The 15,788-nt window shown below is 40.0% G+C and overlaps 1 protein-coding gene across 1 annotated transcript in view; it reads right to left on the reverse strand.

Moving 5' to 3' along the window:
• Nucleotides 1-6,889: 6,889 nt before the first annotated feature.
• Nucleotides 6,890-15,788, reverse strand: part of DECR1 (2,4-dienoyl-CoA reductase 1) — a 36,601-nt gene continuing 27,702 nt past the window's right edge. The window contains exons 6-10 of the mRNA XM_077810046.1: nucleotides 13,752-13,851; nucleotides 12,121-12,193; nucleotides 8,524-8,670; nucleotides 7,186-7,248; nucleotides 6,890-7,081 (exon numbers count right to left, since the gene is read on the reverse strand). Coding sequence (XP_077666172.1) covers nucleotides 7,022-7,081; nucleotides 7,186-7,248; nucleotides 8,524-8,670; nucleotides 12,121-12,193; nucleotides 13,752-13,851 — 443 coding nt within the window. The 3' untranslated portion in view covers nucleotides 6,890-7,021. The remainder of the gene's footprint in view (nucleotides 7,082-7,185; nucleotides 7,249-8,523; nucleotides 8,671-12,120; nucleotides 12,194-13,751; nucleotides 13,852-15,788) is intronic.

Here is a 15,788-nt window from a genome sequence, read left to right on the forward strand (position 1 = left end):
AGATTTACCAAGCTGGTGAGAAATATTTTCAGTAGTCAGACTACCTACTTGCAAATCTATGCTCCTTGCAGTTTTGCAGTTAATGAGGAGAGCTTATGAATGTATGGCATACAGACATAACATCTATAAACAGCAGATGTCTGGAACAGCTACCAGTGCTGCTATTCACAAACATGTTTTCCATTTAGTTGTTTAATTTCACTAAATTTAAACAAGGTGATAAGCATCTAAGAAATACAAGAGACAGAACTTCTTGACAAACCTTTAATCTGTTTTGGAAACCTGGCTAAACTACAGATAGGATAATTAATACACACACTTGCATAATACAATAAGTGTAACTCATGAAAACTGCTGTGTCAGACTATGACAATCCATTTTCTAAACTATTTGCACATACTGCAGGTTAAAATTATTCTAGTAAACTGCTGTTTTTAAATCATTCTGTGTAACCTATAATTAAATTTAATATACTAAGACTATTCGTGTCTAGTTTGTCTACTTCCTGGATTTTCTGAGCAAGTAGAAAACAAGGAAATAATTTGTTTTAAGTGTGCTTCCTGCATCTTACACTAAATTTCTAATGGAGAAAATTATTGGAATTTAATTAAACTAAAAAACAATCCATTTCTCAAAGTACTAATTCAACACCAAGTCTAGTAGTTTATATATCAGACTCTAAACTAGATTACTCTGCAGGGGAATATTTTTTTTTAAAGCAGAAAGCACACTATAATTGCTCCTGTCTTTTTTCTGATTGTGCTCTGTAGGTGTGGGTCTCCTTTTACTTACACCAGTTTTATGCCAGCATAACTCCACAGACTTCCGTGGAGTTACTCCCAATTTATAGTAGTGTGAGAAGAGAATTAGGTCTATGTCTTAATGTCAATCAACCTAAGCTGCCTCTACTTAAAGTGCGTTGTTTCAGAAGCAATCCCAGCTCAATAGATTATTTTATTAGCTGGACACAATGCCTAAAATGCATCCACAGTAACTTATCTAACAGGGGCAAATCGGTTTAATTAGATACAAGTGGTCTCAAGCAGCAAGTGTACTGGGTACTCTCCGATCTTGAGATAGATGTAAGTAGAAGATAGAAGGAGGAGGCAACAGAGTGATTCTTAGTGGAAAAAAAGTAACGCACTAAGTTGTTTAGAGTCAGATCAAGACAGGTCAATGACAACCTCACTCCAGGCACAGTGATCTGATTACTCAGCTTCTGGTTCACCTCTTTTCTCTATGCAATGTAAAGTATAATTGTGTATTTTAAGTGAAGGAACAGTGAATAAATTATCTGCCTCTAGGCTTAACACACACACACACTAATCATATATATATATATATATATGATTAAAGTGAATTGTGGATAGATTTTGTGCACATGAAGCAATGGATTTTGCCTTATTTTAACACTTAAAAGTAAAGGTGAAAACATCTTGCACTGTAATAGTATCTGTGATTTAAAGTGACCGTTTGGTACAATAATTAGACTGAAAGATGAGGTAGTTAAATTGTTTTGATAGAAAGATATCATCTAAACTTGAATCTGGCTTCCAGAACACAAGAAAAGTTGCCTATCAAAGATTTGTTCCAAAGTCTCACTTCTACCATTCCTATTAAAACCAGCTGCCTTGGTACTGTACAGAATATATAAAGAAGATTTGAGTCCTCTACATGTGCATTGTTTCTTAAATCATGCATAACAAGCCCATATTTCCACTGAAGTATAGCAATTAAAAAAGACAGGCTAACAACGACGTGTCTTATATTAATACAATGTCAAGTCTAGCAAATATAGTAAGTCAGGATCACTGTAAAAACGCCTGCTTTTTAAAACATCTACACCTCCCTGGAATTGTTCCTCCAAGTCTGGCACCTGAGAGGCGCTGAAGACAACAGGAGTTGGTGATGGTCAAACCCTAAGGTTGCTTACTCTGGGAGATATCTGGTGGCAGCAGAAAGATCATACTGGAAGAATAATAGACAGCTAAAATATTAATTATACCTGCGGCTCCTGTATACTGTATTCAGACTCTATAAAGAAACCTATATAGAGGTAGTTAAACAGGAAATAATATATTTTAGTTACTAAAATGTTTAATTACTCACTCATTAACAAAATAATCTACTAAAATGTAACACTATACAATATGCAAGCAAATGTGCTATGTAAGATGAGTATAATATTTTGGAGTTTAAATATATACATTTTACAAAATATGCTGTTACAATGGAGACCTCACCACACTATCTGCTACTAAATCGACTGAGAAGACCATTGTCTATGTGCATTTTAAAGTATATAGTTTAGTGAAGTGTAAAACAGCAAAGTTCTATTGTACTTTAGAAAAAAAAGTTGTCTTCATTACCTTTACGGCTGACACTTCAATTATATGCATTATAAATAAATTCCTTACTTACTGAATTGATCTAACTAATTAAAGCTAGGCAGTGCCAAAACACTCCCCAACCTTGGCCTACAACACATGATATTCACAACATGAGGTCCCTCAGGAATCTCCTAAACAGAAATTGTTAACAATGCACAATTGACATCTGTGACAAAGGACCACTACCTGGAGTAAAGAAAAACAAAGCTTTTCACGGGCAACCTAATAAGGATTTGAACATAGAGCTTGAAGGGAGAGATTTATGCATTCATTCACTGTTGCACATAGGCCTGACATGTTCTGTTTTGAGGGAGAAGTTGGCTGAGGTAATATCTTTTATTGGATCAACTTCTGTTGGTGAGAAAGACAACTTTCAAGTTTACACAGAGCTCTTCCGCAGGTGGAACAGATTGTTTAGCAGAAGTAGTTAACACATATTTCAAGGGCCCATTCAAGCTGAAGAGATCCATTAACACCTGTCCAGTCAGAGAGGGAGAAAAAGGGCATCTGGGCAGGGAGGGGTTGTAAGTGGGTTATAGATTGTTGTAATAAGTAATAAAGCCAGTGTCTCCATTCACTGGATGATTTTTAGTGTCTAGCAAAGTTATGAATTTATGCTTTCAGGCCTAGGTGGTGGAATTAAGGGTGCCGGTGATGGGGCCACACCCCCAGCATGGGTGGCAGGTATCATAAGCCTCCCCTGACCCAGGCCATGGCCCGGCCCATGTTGCACCCCGAGGCCCAGCCCTCACTCTTCACCTGAAGGCCACTGAAAATTTAAAAATGTTTATAGCAGCAACTCTCACACTGTGCAAAGGTCAAATATAGATCAGTACACTGTTTGCCAATGCTGCTTTCTTAGTAAGATGTGCTTAATATAACAAGACAAGTTTTTTCAAGATCCAATTTAACTGACAAAAACTGTATTTAAGTTTTTGTCAGTTAAAGGGTTGATTTCATTAGGCAAAACTAACTTTGTGTGATGAGAACTTATGCACTGCATTGTTACTAGAAATCAGTACATCTTCCATCCTAAGCATTTTTTAGCGATACACACTGAAATAACATTCTTCTTAGGTGCCTAAAAGGCGGCTCAGAAATCCATAGTTAAGCATCTAAATATAAGTGGCCTGATTTTCAAAAGTGCTGAGCTCCTTCAAATCCCCCTGAAATCAACAGTTGCTCTACACCTTGAAAATCAGGCCAATGTATTAAAACATCAAGAATGGTTTTATTTTACTGCATTATGGTAGCACGGTAGTATTTTATTTAAGTCAGTTTAACAGTGTAAAAGCAGGGATACGAGTTACAGCACATTGTTCAGCAAAACAGCTACATGACCCAATTCTACAGGAAAGAAAACACTCAATTCAGAATTAGAAACCATCTGTATGCAAAAATGCTAGTTAATACCAGCATGAGATGCAAGCTGGGGTTAAAAAGTCAGTTTACAAATTACCTTCCACTTCAACCTTTGTATTTATTAAAGTGCTGTCAGTGCGTATCAGGATGTAAAGAAGAAAGAGGAAGACACAATCTCTGTCCAAAGAGTTTAGAATCTAAAATGAACAGACAGACCTCAAAAATAGAAATATCATACAAAAGTGAGGCAGATTCTCAGACTGGTACACCACCACCAATGGTCTTAGAAGAACTTGTGTTGTTCTAAAGGAGAGAATTCCTATAGGCAACAAAAGGTAAACAGCAACTGTAATATCACAGTGAGGAACACTCCAGGTCAGCTCTATTCCGTCTTCAATAGTAACTGCAAAATTATTCTGCACTCCCTGTTTCTCCACATAAAATATCTGAAATGGGTTTAATATATTGTAGAGTCTTATTTATGTGCACGCTGAACAATGCAATACAATACATTTCACTTTTACAGAGCATCTTTAATCCACAGAATTATAAAAGGTTCATCAAGACAGCAAATCACCTACTAAAGCAAAAAGGAAAAACTTCATGATACAGTTGAAGAGACCAGATTTAATTCTGGCTTGAAGAGCGATGATATGTAGTCATTTGCATGGTCTCTCCACGTTGAGGATGAGTTCATCCTGAGTTCACAGGATTGATCATACAATTCACTGATGTGATAGCTACTGTCCCCTAGAAACATGATTTTACTTCAAAAAGTAGCTGTAACTTCACATCCAAGGGAGCTTGTCCGTCTCTGCAGCTCCCACTAGCTCCTTTCCTCTTCTCCAGTACTCCCAATGCTCGTTACCTTCCTTTCTTGCTTGTTTGCAGGGCTGGTTCAAGGAAATCTGGGGCCCCTAACAAAGTCGTTCAATTAGGTCCCCAGCTAAAAGGCCCAAGGTCCAGCATATGACCTGATCAAAATTCCTATGCCATACTAGACATGGAGGGAGGGCTACATCAGTCCCAGAGGAAGCAGGGAATAGGCACTGTATCCAGAACTGATGTGTACACTTGTGGAGAGAGTTAAAAACACAGTGGATAGAGATTTCTTGTTAAACAGGAAAAAAGTCGGGGGGCCTGTGATGTGCCTGAGCTCTAATATAGGAGAAAGCATCCTGCTTTTATGGGCCTAAGCACTAGTTACAATCCCACAGAACACTTGGCAATAAGCGATTTGTGTTCCACACCGTGCGGCACTGGAACATTGGCAGTAGATATCACACAAGCAGTGGTGCCCTCTCACCATACCCTCATCCCCTCACACCCCCTGAGGCTGCAGATTTGGCAGCACTGCCTGTATTAGCCCTGCTTCCCTCCCACATACCACTGATCTTTCCTACCCCAGAACCCTCCATTACAGACTACTCAACATAGACCAGAATAGCACCGGTTTGTGAAGGCAAGTGCTGTGCAAGCTTTCCACAAAGCTTTGCCAATGCAGTCCTCAGTCCTGACTTACAAGTCTCCTTTTCTAGTTTTAATAAAGTTCCTCCTAAGCAGACATGCCTAGTCATGCAGAAAATGTGTCACTAGTACTCACAACAGCCCTTCCCTGGAGACTGCACCTTGATGCAGTGAGAAGGCTTGTATGTGCCAATGAGAACTCTAGCAGCATGAGTTTGGACTCCTCGTAGAGCCACCCAAGCCAGACAGGTCAAAGGGCAGAGATCAGACAAAAAGCAATCCACTGAGCCTTCAGGTTGAGTGAAAGGCCAACCACCTATTCTCATAAAAAAGTTATGGAAATACAAGGTAGCCATTCCCTCAAATAGCACAATAGACAGGAATGGTGGAGCCTTGTTCCTGCCCTAAGTGATATCAGACAATGAGAAAAGGATTCAGAATCACAATTGCACCGAAGGAGCTACTAGTCTCTCTTTTCAAGAGCATTTACTCAAAACTTTTGAGGGAGCAAAAATATATATAAAGAAAATATATATGTATTCAGGAAGGCAAACCCAATCTTCAATGCAATTTTTAACATCAATTACAACAGATGCAACACAGACTGAAAAATGTCAGCAAAATCAAGATTGTAACTAGTATTCAGTCTTTAACTTCTGTGTGAGATGTACCTTAGTACTCTCTACTCATTTACACTCTTCCTCCCAACAACAGTATTAGGCTCCAATTCTGCAAAGACTTATGTATGTTCCATTGACTCCTCACGGTAGTAAAGCAAAGCACGTGTAAGTGTTTACAGGATCAGGAACTAATACTGGAGTGCAAAGCTTACATCTTAATTTTGTAGTTTTCATCAGTTTATCTTCTATCTTTTCAATAAAATATTCCAGAAACATTACTGGAACTGAAATGATAATTAAAAAATATGCAAATATCTGAACTGAGAAAAAATGTTGAAATACAGGTTTGTCTACATGATGTTTTAATGTGTGCCAGCTGGGATGTAAATTCTAGCACACATCAGTATGTCATGTACTAACTGGCCTATATGGATCCTGCTAGCACGCACTAAAGCGGTGGCCCCCAACCTTTCTGTTGCAATAGCATATTCATGTTCCCGCGGCGGCATTTCGGCGGCGACGCTTCTTGGCGTTGCCACTTTCGGCGGCATTTTGGCAGCTGGTTGTCTGGCGGCCGCGCTCCTCGGCAGCGGTTTGTACGGCGGAAGCGCTCCCTTATCAGTAGGTGGGTGCACACAAATGCCCGGGCGGGCGCCATGGAGCCTGCAGGCACCGTGTTGGGGACCACTGCACTAAAGGCTCCCTACTCCCTGAAAACATAGTACTGTTTGAAATGGGACTATGTTAATGGAGACTGGGGAACTTTTAGTATGCGCCAGCCAGGTCCCACATGGACCAGTCAGTGCTGGTGCACTCTGGACATGCTGGTGCACACTAGAATTTACAACCCAACTGGTGCATGCTATCACACCATGTAGACCAGCCCACATTAAAACAAGAAGAGAAGTGGAACTAATTCTACAGCATGGCATAGATATTTTTACTCAAAGCTGTAGAATATTTTACGTACCTAATCAGAAGACTTCATTTGCCTATGGGAACAAAACAGTCAAATTAAGGGGTAAGTATAAATGACTCATTCAAAACATATTCCAATTTAAAAATGTTTTATTAGAATTGCCAATAAAATGTTTAACAAGATTATTTCTTAATATGTGTGTGATTTACAGCTAATGGTACTTTTCCAGTGATACTTTCTGTAAGGAAGATAAGACGAGTATTTTAAGAGCCTTTTGTTTTCCTGATTAATGCTTCCATTATATCCCACTGCTCATTGGTAACCTACATAATATAAGAAGAAATAGCATTTCACTTGGGTCTGCATACAATTTTATATAAATTTTTAAGTATGTTTGTATGTAAATAGCATGCATGTAACTTATTACCTTTTTCAGGTCATTGAACTCTCCAGCCATAGAAACATATTCTCCACCATCCATTCTAATAACCTAGGGGAAAAGGAAGCAATGCACTTAAAATTGGTGCTTTTTTATTAAGTTCCTGTATCATTAGCATTCTCATATATCAGGGTTTGGAAACATCAACCTCAACTTGTACAAATTCAGACTAAAAAATACACTCAGAATAAATGAATGCAACACTTCTTATAAGAAGCTCTGTGCTTTAAAACCAGTAGCTAGAGTGAAGTATAATTAAGGCTAAGAGTTTGTCACGGATATTTAGGGTAACCAGATGTCCCGATTTTATAGGGACAGTCCTGATTTTTGGGGACTTTGTCTTATATAGGTACCTATTACTCTCCACCCCGTCCTGATTTTTCACTTGCTGGCTGGTCACCCTACGGATATTTTTAGTAAAAGTCACGGAGAGGTCACGAGCAATAAAGAAAAATTCACGGAAGCTGTGACCTGTCCGTGACTTTTACTAAAAATATCCCTGACAAAATGGTGATCTGTGGGTCCCCACACCACGTGCAACGGGGCAGGTGTGCAGTGGCTAGGAGCTCCGGGGGCCCCCACTGCAGGTTGGGTGTTGGAGCTCCAGGATCCCCCGCACCCCACAGCTGGGAACTGTGGGGACTGAGCCGTCTGCAGCTTCGAGGGTTCCCTGCCATCTGCGGGGGCTGGGAGCTCTGGGGTACCCCCACAGCCCTGAGGGCCTGCTGCGGCCAGAAGCTTGGGGGTTCCCCTGCTACTCCGGGGGGCGGGGAGCTGCAGGGTGCTCCCACTGCCAGCAATTCCAGAGGCCTCCACCGCCTGCCACGGCTTGGAGCTCAGGAGTTCTCCCGCCGCCCGCCACGGCTTGGAGCTCGGGGGTGCCCCTGCCACCCACAGCTCCACGGGCCCACACCGCAGCCAGGAGCTCAGGGGTTCCCCCGCTGCCAGGGGTGGCTGGGAGTTTCAGGAGTTCCCCCGCCACCTGGGACGTCTTGGAGCTCTGGGGGCTGCCAGCAGCGGCAGGTGTACACCGCTGCTCCCGGCCCCCATGGGCAGCTCCCGAGCGCCACAGGCTGAAGTCATGGAGGTCACTGGAAGTCACGGATTTGTGACTTCGCGACCTCCGCTACTAAATCATAGCCTTAAATATAATCAACTGACTAGGTTAAAAATGAACCTAAAGTTTTCAAATTAGCTATTTCTTTTGCTAAGTTCTCAAATATGCTACAGCACCTAAAGCTTCTTTAAAAATTCTCAACACCACTCAGAACATCATCTATAAGCTTAATACTGGTGACAGCATGAACTAGAATAACGAAAACTTACTGCTCCAGTCACCCAACTTGCATATTCACTACAGAGGTATGTGGCAAGATTTGCAATTTCTTCTACAGTTCCCAGACGGCCACAGGGAATCCTCCCAATCATTTCTTTCTCAAATGTACCTGTTGGGTCAACACGACTAAAAGCACCCTACAGAATTAAAAAAAAACAACAACAACATTCAGCAAAATGTTCTGAGTAACTAGAAAATAAATTCAAACTAAGATTTGATTTCTGGTATCAGACTTAATACACAAGTTAACAGTTAGTAGGAGTGTTGTGACAATCCCATGCTTATTGGGGGCTGGGTGAAGAGAGAACAGGAGACAAAGGTCAAATTCTGGGGTAAATTCAGTCAACCAGTTACACCAGAATTTAACAAAGCAGTTCATGGTGTTCAGCAGTGACCCTTCTACACGATTAGAAAGCAGTAAAGAGAGGCTCTAGTAAGCATCTTGTGCACTTTTTCTGAAAACGTGCAGGATAAAGCTTTGAGAAAAACAAAAATGCTGCAGAGCTACTAAAGAAATGTAGAGGAAACAAACGAAACCAAAAATCATACATAGCACAGAATAACGAAACTGAAAAGCAAGCATCCTTTAATCTGGTTGAATAGGAACAACGAACAGAATAAATCTAGATAGCTTTGGGCTTTAAAGTGCATTTGAATATCTGGGGACAGTGCAAGACATGGCTGAGCCTGGGGAGAAAAACCTCACTCAAATGGACTCTTTTACTAACACGAATAAACTTTACTGAGCAAAATCAGAAACCTAAGAAAACATAATTGAAGTCAATGCAAGCACAGTGCTATTTAGTAAAACATATCAGTAAAATAGTAATATATAGTAACATAACTGCTTAATGATCTTATTTTTTAAAATACCAGGTTGTATATCTAATAACTTGGCACTGACAAAGGACTTTTCTTTTCCTCCTATGGTTACTTAAAACAGTGTTTCCCAAAGTGTGGGCCCCTTCCCCTAGGACAAGTGCGGGTAGAATAAAGATAGGCCTCTCCATTGTTCTCCAGCATATCAGCTTTCATTAAAAAAGTAAGTCTCCAGCTATTACAGTTGCAGAGAATCTTGAAAACTTGACTCACAAGCACCTGATGCAGCAATGCCTACCTTAGTTCGTAGAGAGCCTGAACAATACCCCGAAGCATGAGCTGCCCCACTAACTCAGATACAATGATGATAGTTAATGTAAAGTATTTAATTATTCAAGTTTATTATGAAGGTCTACAAAATCTACTCTAAGTGACAACAGGGGTGGGTTTATTTCCCTTACTTCTGCTTGAGAAGCAAAGCCAAAATTGCCCATGAGGGCATCTAAGCCCACTTGAGAGGAAGCCAAGGCCAAGACCTGTGCTTAACATAGTCAATGAGTGTGAAACTGTATTTTAGAGAAAAAATTAATGTCAACACTTAGCACATGCAACTAGAACTAAAAACTGCTGTGAAGTGATACTGTAAACTTGACAATTAATGTTTTATTTCAGTTTTAAATAATAAAATAATTTGTATTCATTGATTTAACATCCCATATTGACTAGGGAGTTGCACACGTTGTTGTATCTGTAGGCCAAGCACACTGTACTCACCTGGGGCTCCTTGCATTGCTCCATTACCCCTACAAGCTCCATGTTTGTCAACCTCCCATACCCCTCTAGTTCAGGGACTCCCTGCAAATCCCCCACTCCATCATTCGTGCCAAAGGCTGTGTGCCCCCCATGTCTCCCTTCACCCATATCACTGTCTCCCATGCCAGGGGCTCTATGCCTCCCCTATTCTCTCCCTCTTCTATGCTTTCCCTTTCCCCCTTCCTTTCAATACCAGGGTTCCCCCTGTTCTCCTCCCTGCCACCCAATCACCAGGACTTCTGTGAACCTTCCCATTTCCCCCACCACTCTTACTTCTTTTCTTTCTGTCTGGGACATAAGTCATTCAAGATGTCAACATTTTTAAACTGTACTGGGAGGATCAGCAGAGCTGAGATGGTGGGTATTATTATGCTGGAAGGCATTAAGGGTTGTCATAAACCAGTTCTTTGATATATACACAATTGTAAAGGAAGTTGAAGCTGCTGGGTCTGCTAACCAGATGCCAGTGGCCCGTGTGTCCTCCAATTTCCTCCTTCCACTTTTCCTATTTTCACCAAAATCAATAGGGTTCTACCCATTGATGCCTACAACATTCCCTGAAATTTTGGAATTGATTGGATGTGGTATTCAAAAGAATTACAAACAAATGCCACAGAATTTATTGTAAAGCCTTGCTTTCCTCAGACAAATATGTCATTTCTTAAAATAAAAAATGAAAGACCTGTTTAAAAATACCACTTAATTTCATTTAACTAAAATTCTCAAAAGAGAGTAAACCTTAGACAACCCTCAGAGGAGTTGGAGAGGCATGAAGTTCCATTTTCCTTTATTGGGAGAAGGGAGGCTCAGCTTTTAAAAGTTTGGGAAAATACTATCCTGAAGCATTTACAATTACTCTCATTTCACAGATGGAGAAAATAAACTACTGAGAGTATAAGTGACTTGCTCAATGTTGCACAACACTGTTGGATCACTGAAGAAACCAAGTTTGGTCTTATCCATACCAAAAGGGTTATAGTAAGAGATATGCTATATTAAAGCACGTTTGCATGACATAACATATGTAGACTTGGAATGATTAGATTTTTATTGGTAAATGTCGATGTGTGTCTGTGATGGGGTGGCTCAATCAGCTAATTAGGCTTCAAACAGGGGAGCTTTTGGCTGCAGGCAGCTAATTCGGAACAGGCTCACCTGTGTACAAACACGCGAGGCCTATAAAGCCAGGAAGCTGTCACAAGATAGGGACAGCTGCTGAGAAAGGATAGTCACTCCCTGGGAAAAGGTTTTTTGGAGCTGGTACACCCAGAGAGAGAAAAGGGGAACCAGAGTGTAGGAAGCAGTCCAGAGATGGAACAGTAAGGACATAGAGAGGAAGCCCAGAACTGCTGAGCTGAAGGTCCCTGGACTGGAACCTGGAGTAGAGGGCAGGCCCGGTTCCCCTTCTAGCTACTGAGGGAGTGGCACCGGGGCAGTGAATGAGAACACTGCCAAGTGACCAGGAGGAGACGCTAGACTGGCGGTGACTGGAGCACCTCATGACAATATCAATTTCACTGTACACACACAAACTGATTAAAATATATTTCCATCAAATATCAAAATTTACAGATAGGCAAAGTAAAAGAAATGCTGCTTGATAACTCACTGGAGTTTGATTTAAGACTATTTATTTTGTATATTTTGATATGACGACAATTTGTGTTAACAGTTATAAAGCTTTAACTTTTTAAATCTCAACATCTAATGTCATTAAATAATTATTGTATGACTGCCGTAAGTTCCTACAATTGTGAAAATTTGAGAAAAAAATAAGAAGCCGAAAAACCATAATTTTGTGCAACTGTGAAAATATAAATGAATACAAATATATAAAATGCTTTAAAATAAACATTAATATTTTCCATCAAAATTATAACAAAAATAAAAATCAATTTCTGCCAGGCCTAAGCACATGTAAAGTCATGTCTCACTTTTTAATAATAGAAACGTACCTTTGTTCTTATTGGACCTGGTTGGATCACATTGAATCTCATGCCATATCTACCCCATTCAGCCGCAAGAGACCTAAAAATTCATTAATAGAATGCATAAATATTTCAAACAGCATGTTGTCTAATGTTATTCAGGATGTAATTTAGAAACAATTCTGGGAAGTATATGTGTCAAATTTATAAACACTTTTAACATTTGAATCCTGACCTAGGTTCTCAGATTTTTTTGAAATATTTTTACTTTTTTTTGTTAATTGGATTTGAATCTTCTCACACATGGATCTCATGTTACATTGAATTAGCCAACTGACGAATACAGTAACACCAATTTGAAGTATATATTGCATATAAAGCATACCTTAATGACAATCATTGGTACTTAGGTACCTATCTCACTTAGGCACTTTAGAAAATCCCACCAGTATACACTTGTGGCAGTCTTCAATATAATTCTCAAACCAAGTGTTTTAGGAAAAGTAAGATAACCAAACCCCAACTTCTAATATGTTTTACAAAGCAGAGTAAGAAATGCAGTTTTCCTTTTATGAACAATATCGTCTTTGCACAATATCGTCTTTGCACATGCTGTTTCTTTAAAGGTGCTAAAACATCTGTTGTGGTAAATGAATAAGGTGGCTAGTCTTTGAAATACACCCTTTTAAGTCATACTCAACTTCTATGAAAAAAGTGTAAAAGAACAAAGCAAAAGTGTCCCTTATTTGCTTTCTAGAGAAATAATCATACCTGACCTACTTATATTTTCAAAATTTCCATTTGATTGTCTCTACTGAAGTGTACGGGGCTGAACTGTCTGTTAGTATCTTCTACTCCAGGGGTCTCAAACATGTGGCCCACAAGGTTATTTCCTGCAGCCCGCCAAGCTCCCTGCACCTCCCCAGAGTTATTTCCTGCTGCCGCCGCCAAGCTCCCCTCCCCCCCGCGTCCAGGCTCCTCTGCCTACCTCCAGGCGCTTCCTGCCGCCAAACAGCTGCTTGGCAGCGCTTAGCACTTTCCAGGAGGGAGGGGGAGGAGCAGGGAGCCGTGCACTCAGGGGACGAGGTGGCAGAGAAGAGGTGGGGCAGGGGCAGGGATTTGGGGTGGGGACTTCGGGGAAGGGGTGGGAAGAGGCGGGGCACGGGTGGAGTGAGGCTGAGGCCAGGGCAGGGGATTTGTACCTTTATATGAAAAAGGTGTCAGTGATGCGACCCTCGGGCCAACGTACTAGTCCTCATGTGGTCCTCGTGCTGATCTATTCCCATATAGCTGCTAATCACAGATGTATTTGTTTGGGGAATGAATGTGGATATCTGTGTAATGCTATTAAAAGAATTATTGCAGATAGTCCTGATAAAAATCTAAGCAGCAGAATTCCATGGAATTGAGTAAACTTCTATTTATTGATCTTTTTGCTCTAGTAAGATGGCAAAAGTAATACAACTTAAATTCTTCTTTCCATGAGAAGCTGTGATAGTAGCAACTGCTTTCTTGTTACATAAAATGGAAGCTAAGGAGTTCATTCATGATCCAGTCAAATAGCTTAATTTTGCCAGACTGACAAGATGTGGATAAAGAACCGATCAGCCCAGTCTGGGAAATGTGAAGATAAAGCACTGGTACGCTCAACTACTCACTTGCACATTGCATCTACCCCAGCTTTGGCAGAGGCACTTGGTGATACAAATCCAGATCCACTCTCCGCATAGATAGTTGTAATAGCCAAGAATGCTGCCCCTGTAAGATGCAAGAAGACAACATTTTTAAACATGCAGGATGAGCTACAAATCTTAAAATCAACATAAGTATCAGAACAGTACTGGTGTTTGCATCATCTCTGTTTTCAGGGATTTAACTTTCAGCTGTAAAAATGAACTCAAACAAGTTTGGCTCCAGCTGTTCTTTTCACTTTTGATTCTCCCTGTCCCTGAAATGAAAGAGTTATTCCATATATTATATATATATTCCATATATAAAAATTCTTTTTCTTGGTGGTACTATAAACCCCAATACTGCATTTGGAATTGTGCAAGTAGGTCCTTGCACCTATAGAGTCCCTCTGACACTGAAATTATACCAAGAAACCCTTTCTAGTGTACACAAGGCATGAGCCAGGATATTATTCTCATGATACTTCTTGAGGCCCAGGCCTTTAGCATATTTCTATACTGCAATTAGAACTGTAATTTCCAACTTGGGTAGATGTACACATGCTAGCTTTGCTTGCGGTAGTGTTCTACAACCAGTGATATAGCTGCGATGGCACAGGCAACTGCTTGGGCTAGCTGCCTGAGTACAATCCAATCCAAGATCCTAGAGATGTACTCGGGCGGCTAGCTCGAGCCACTGCTAGTGCTGCTGTGGCTGCACTGCTATTTTTAGCTTGATGAAAGCTAGCGTGGGTGCCTTCTCAAGATGGGAATTACACCTCTACCTGTAGTGCAGGCATACCCCCAGTTCTCAGGCAGCTATTTTTGCTCCAGCTTCCATCAGTTCCCCACACTTCCTGGCTGAAAGGGCAGGACATAAAACATCAATGTGAACAATTATTAATTTCAACATAGTCTTAAATTATTACGAATTGCAGTAGGGGGCTTGAGGTTGAAACTGAAGTTTATTCTAGTGCCCAGAGATCTCTTCTTAGCAGGTTACAGTAACTCATACTACAACAGAAAATATGCCAAAGTTAATCTTGACAATTGTACTAAATCTTGCTATTAGTGCCATAATGAGGTCTCCTAACAAAGACTGTTTTTATAAAATACATTAAGTTAGAATAGCAATTATCAACATAAATGAAGTACTTTTTGTGATGTAATATTTTTGTTTATTTGTTCACTCACTTTCTTTTGTAATACTCAGTAACTCAAAATAGCTTGCCCAATCATTAGTGCGTACCTACTGTAGTTGGGGGGCGGGAGGGGGGAAGGGGAGCGGATAAAATATTAGCTATAAGTCCCTGGTAAAGAGACCACTAGTTCCTTATGCTAGTGAATGTAAAACTAAAATATTAAAAAAAAAATACTATAGGTAGAATAATGATTTTAATTAGAACTGTTGCCCAATGGATATCACAAACATTTTATGTCTTGGGGATAGCCCACATACAAAGTCAAAGTAAAGTAACTCAATTAAACATTTATGTTGAGAAACATTCACAGGAGAATTAAAATAAAAAACCATTAGCCTTAGAGAAATAAAATTCTCCATACAGAGACTCTGAACAGAAAAACAGACCAAAAAACCCCAAACTAACTTTAAAATCTATTTCGATGTGGATATAAATTATTCGTAATTAGTAGACTTACAAGGAATAGGTTTATTAAATGCATGTTAAGTAAAACCAGGTGCCCCCAGCTTAGAAGCAGCAAAACTGATATTTACCAGGTATTGTTAAGGCTCATCTATGTTTTATTTATATGTATTTCAGTTCACTCTTACAAGGTGTATGTGTAAATGTATCAGTTCATTAAAAGGCATTATTTAATTGTTTTCACTATCTCGTGTTAAAATTTAAAATAATGTTTAAATGAAGAGGCAATGGACTGGCAGATTACTAATAGTAATTTGTATTACAGTAACACTTAGATGCCCCAACAGAGATTGGGACCCCCACTCTGCTAGGAAGAATACAAATGCACAGTAAGACACTTCCTGCAACAAAGAGCTCAAAA

The sequence above is a fragment of the Eretmochelys imbricata genome, chromosome 2 (assembly GCF_965152235.1).
Source record: "Eretmochelys imbricata isolate rEreImb1 chromosome 2, rEreImb1.hap1, whole genome shotgun sequence".
NCBI lineage: Eukaryota > Metazoa > Chordata > Testudines > Cheloniidae > Eretmochelys > Eretmochelys imbricata.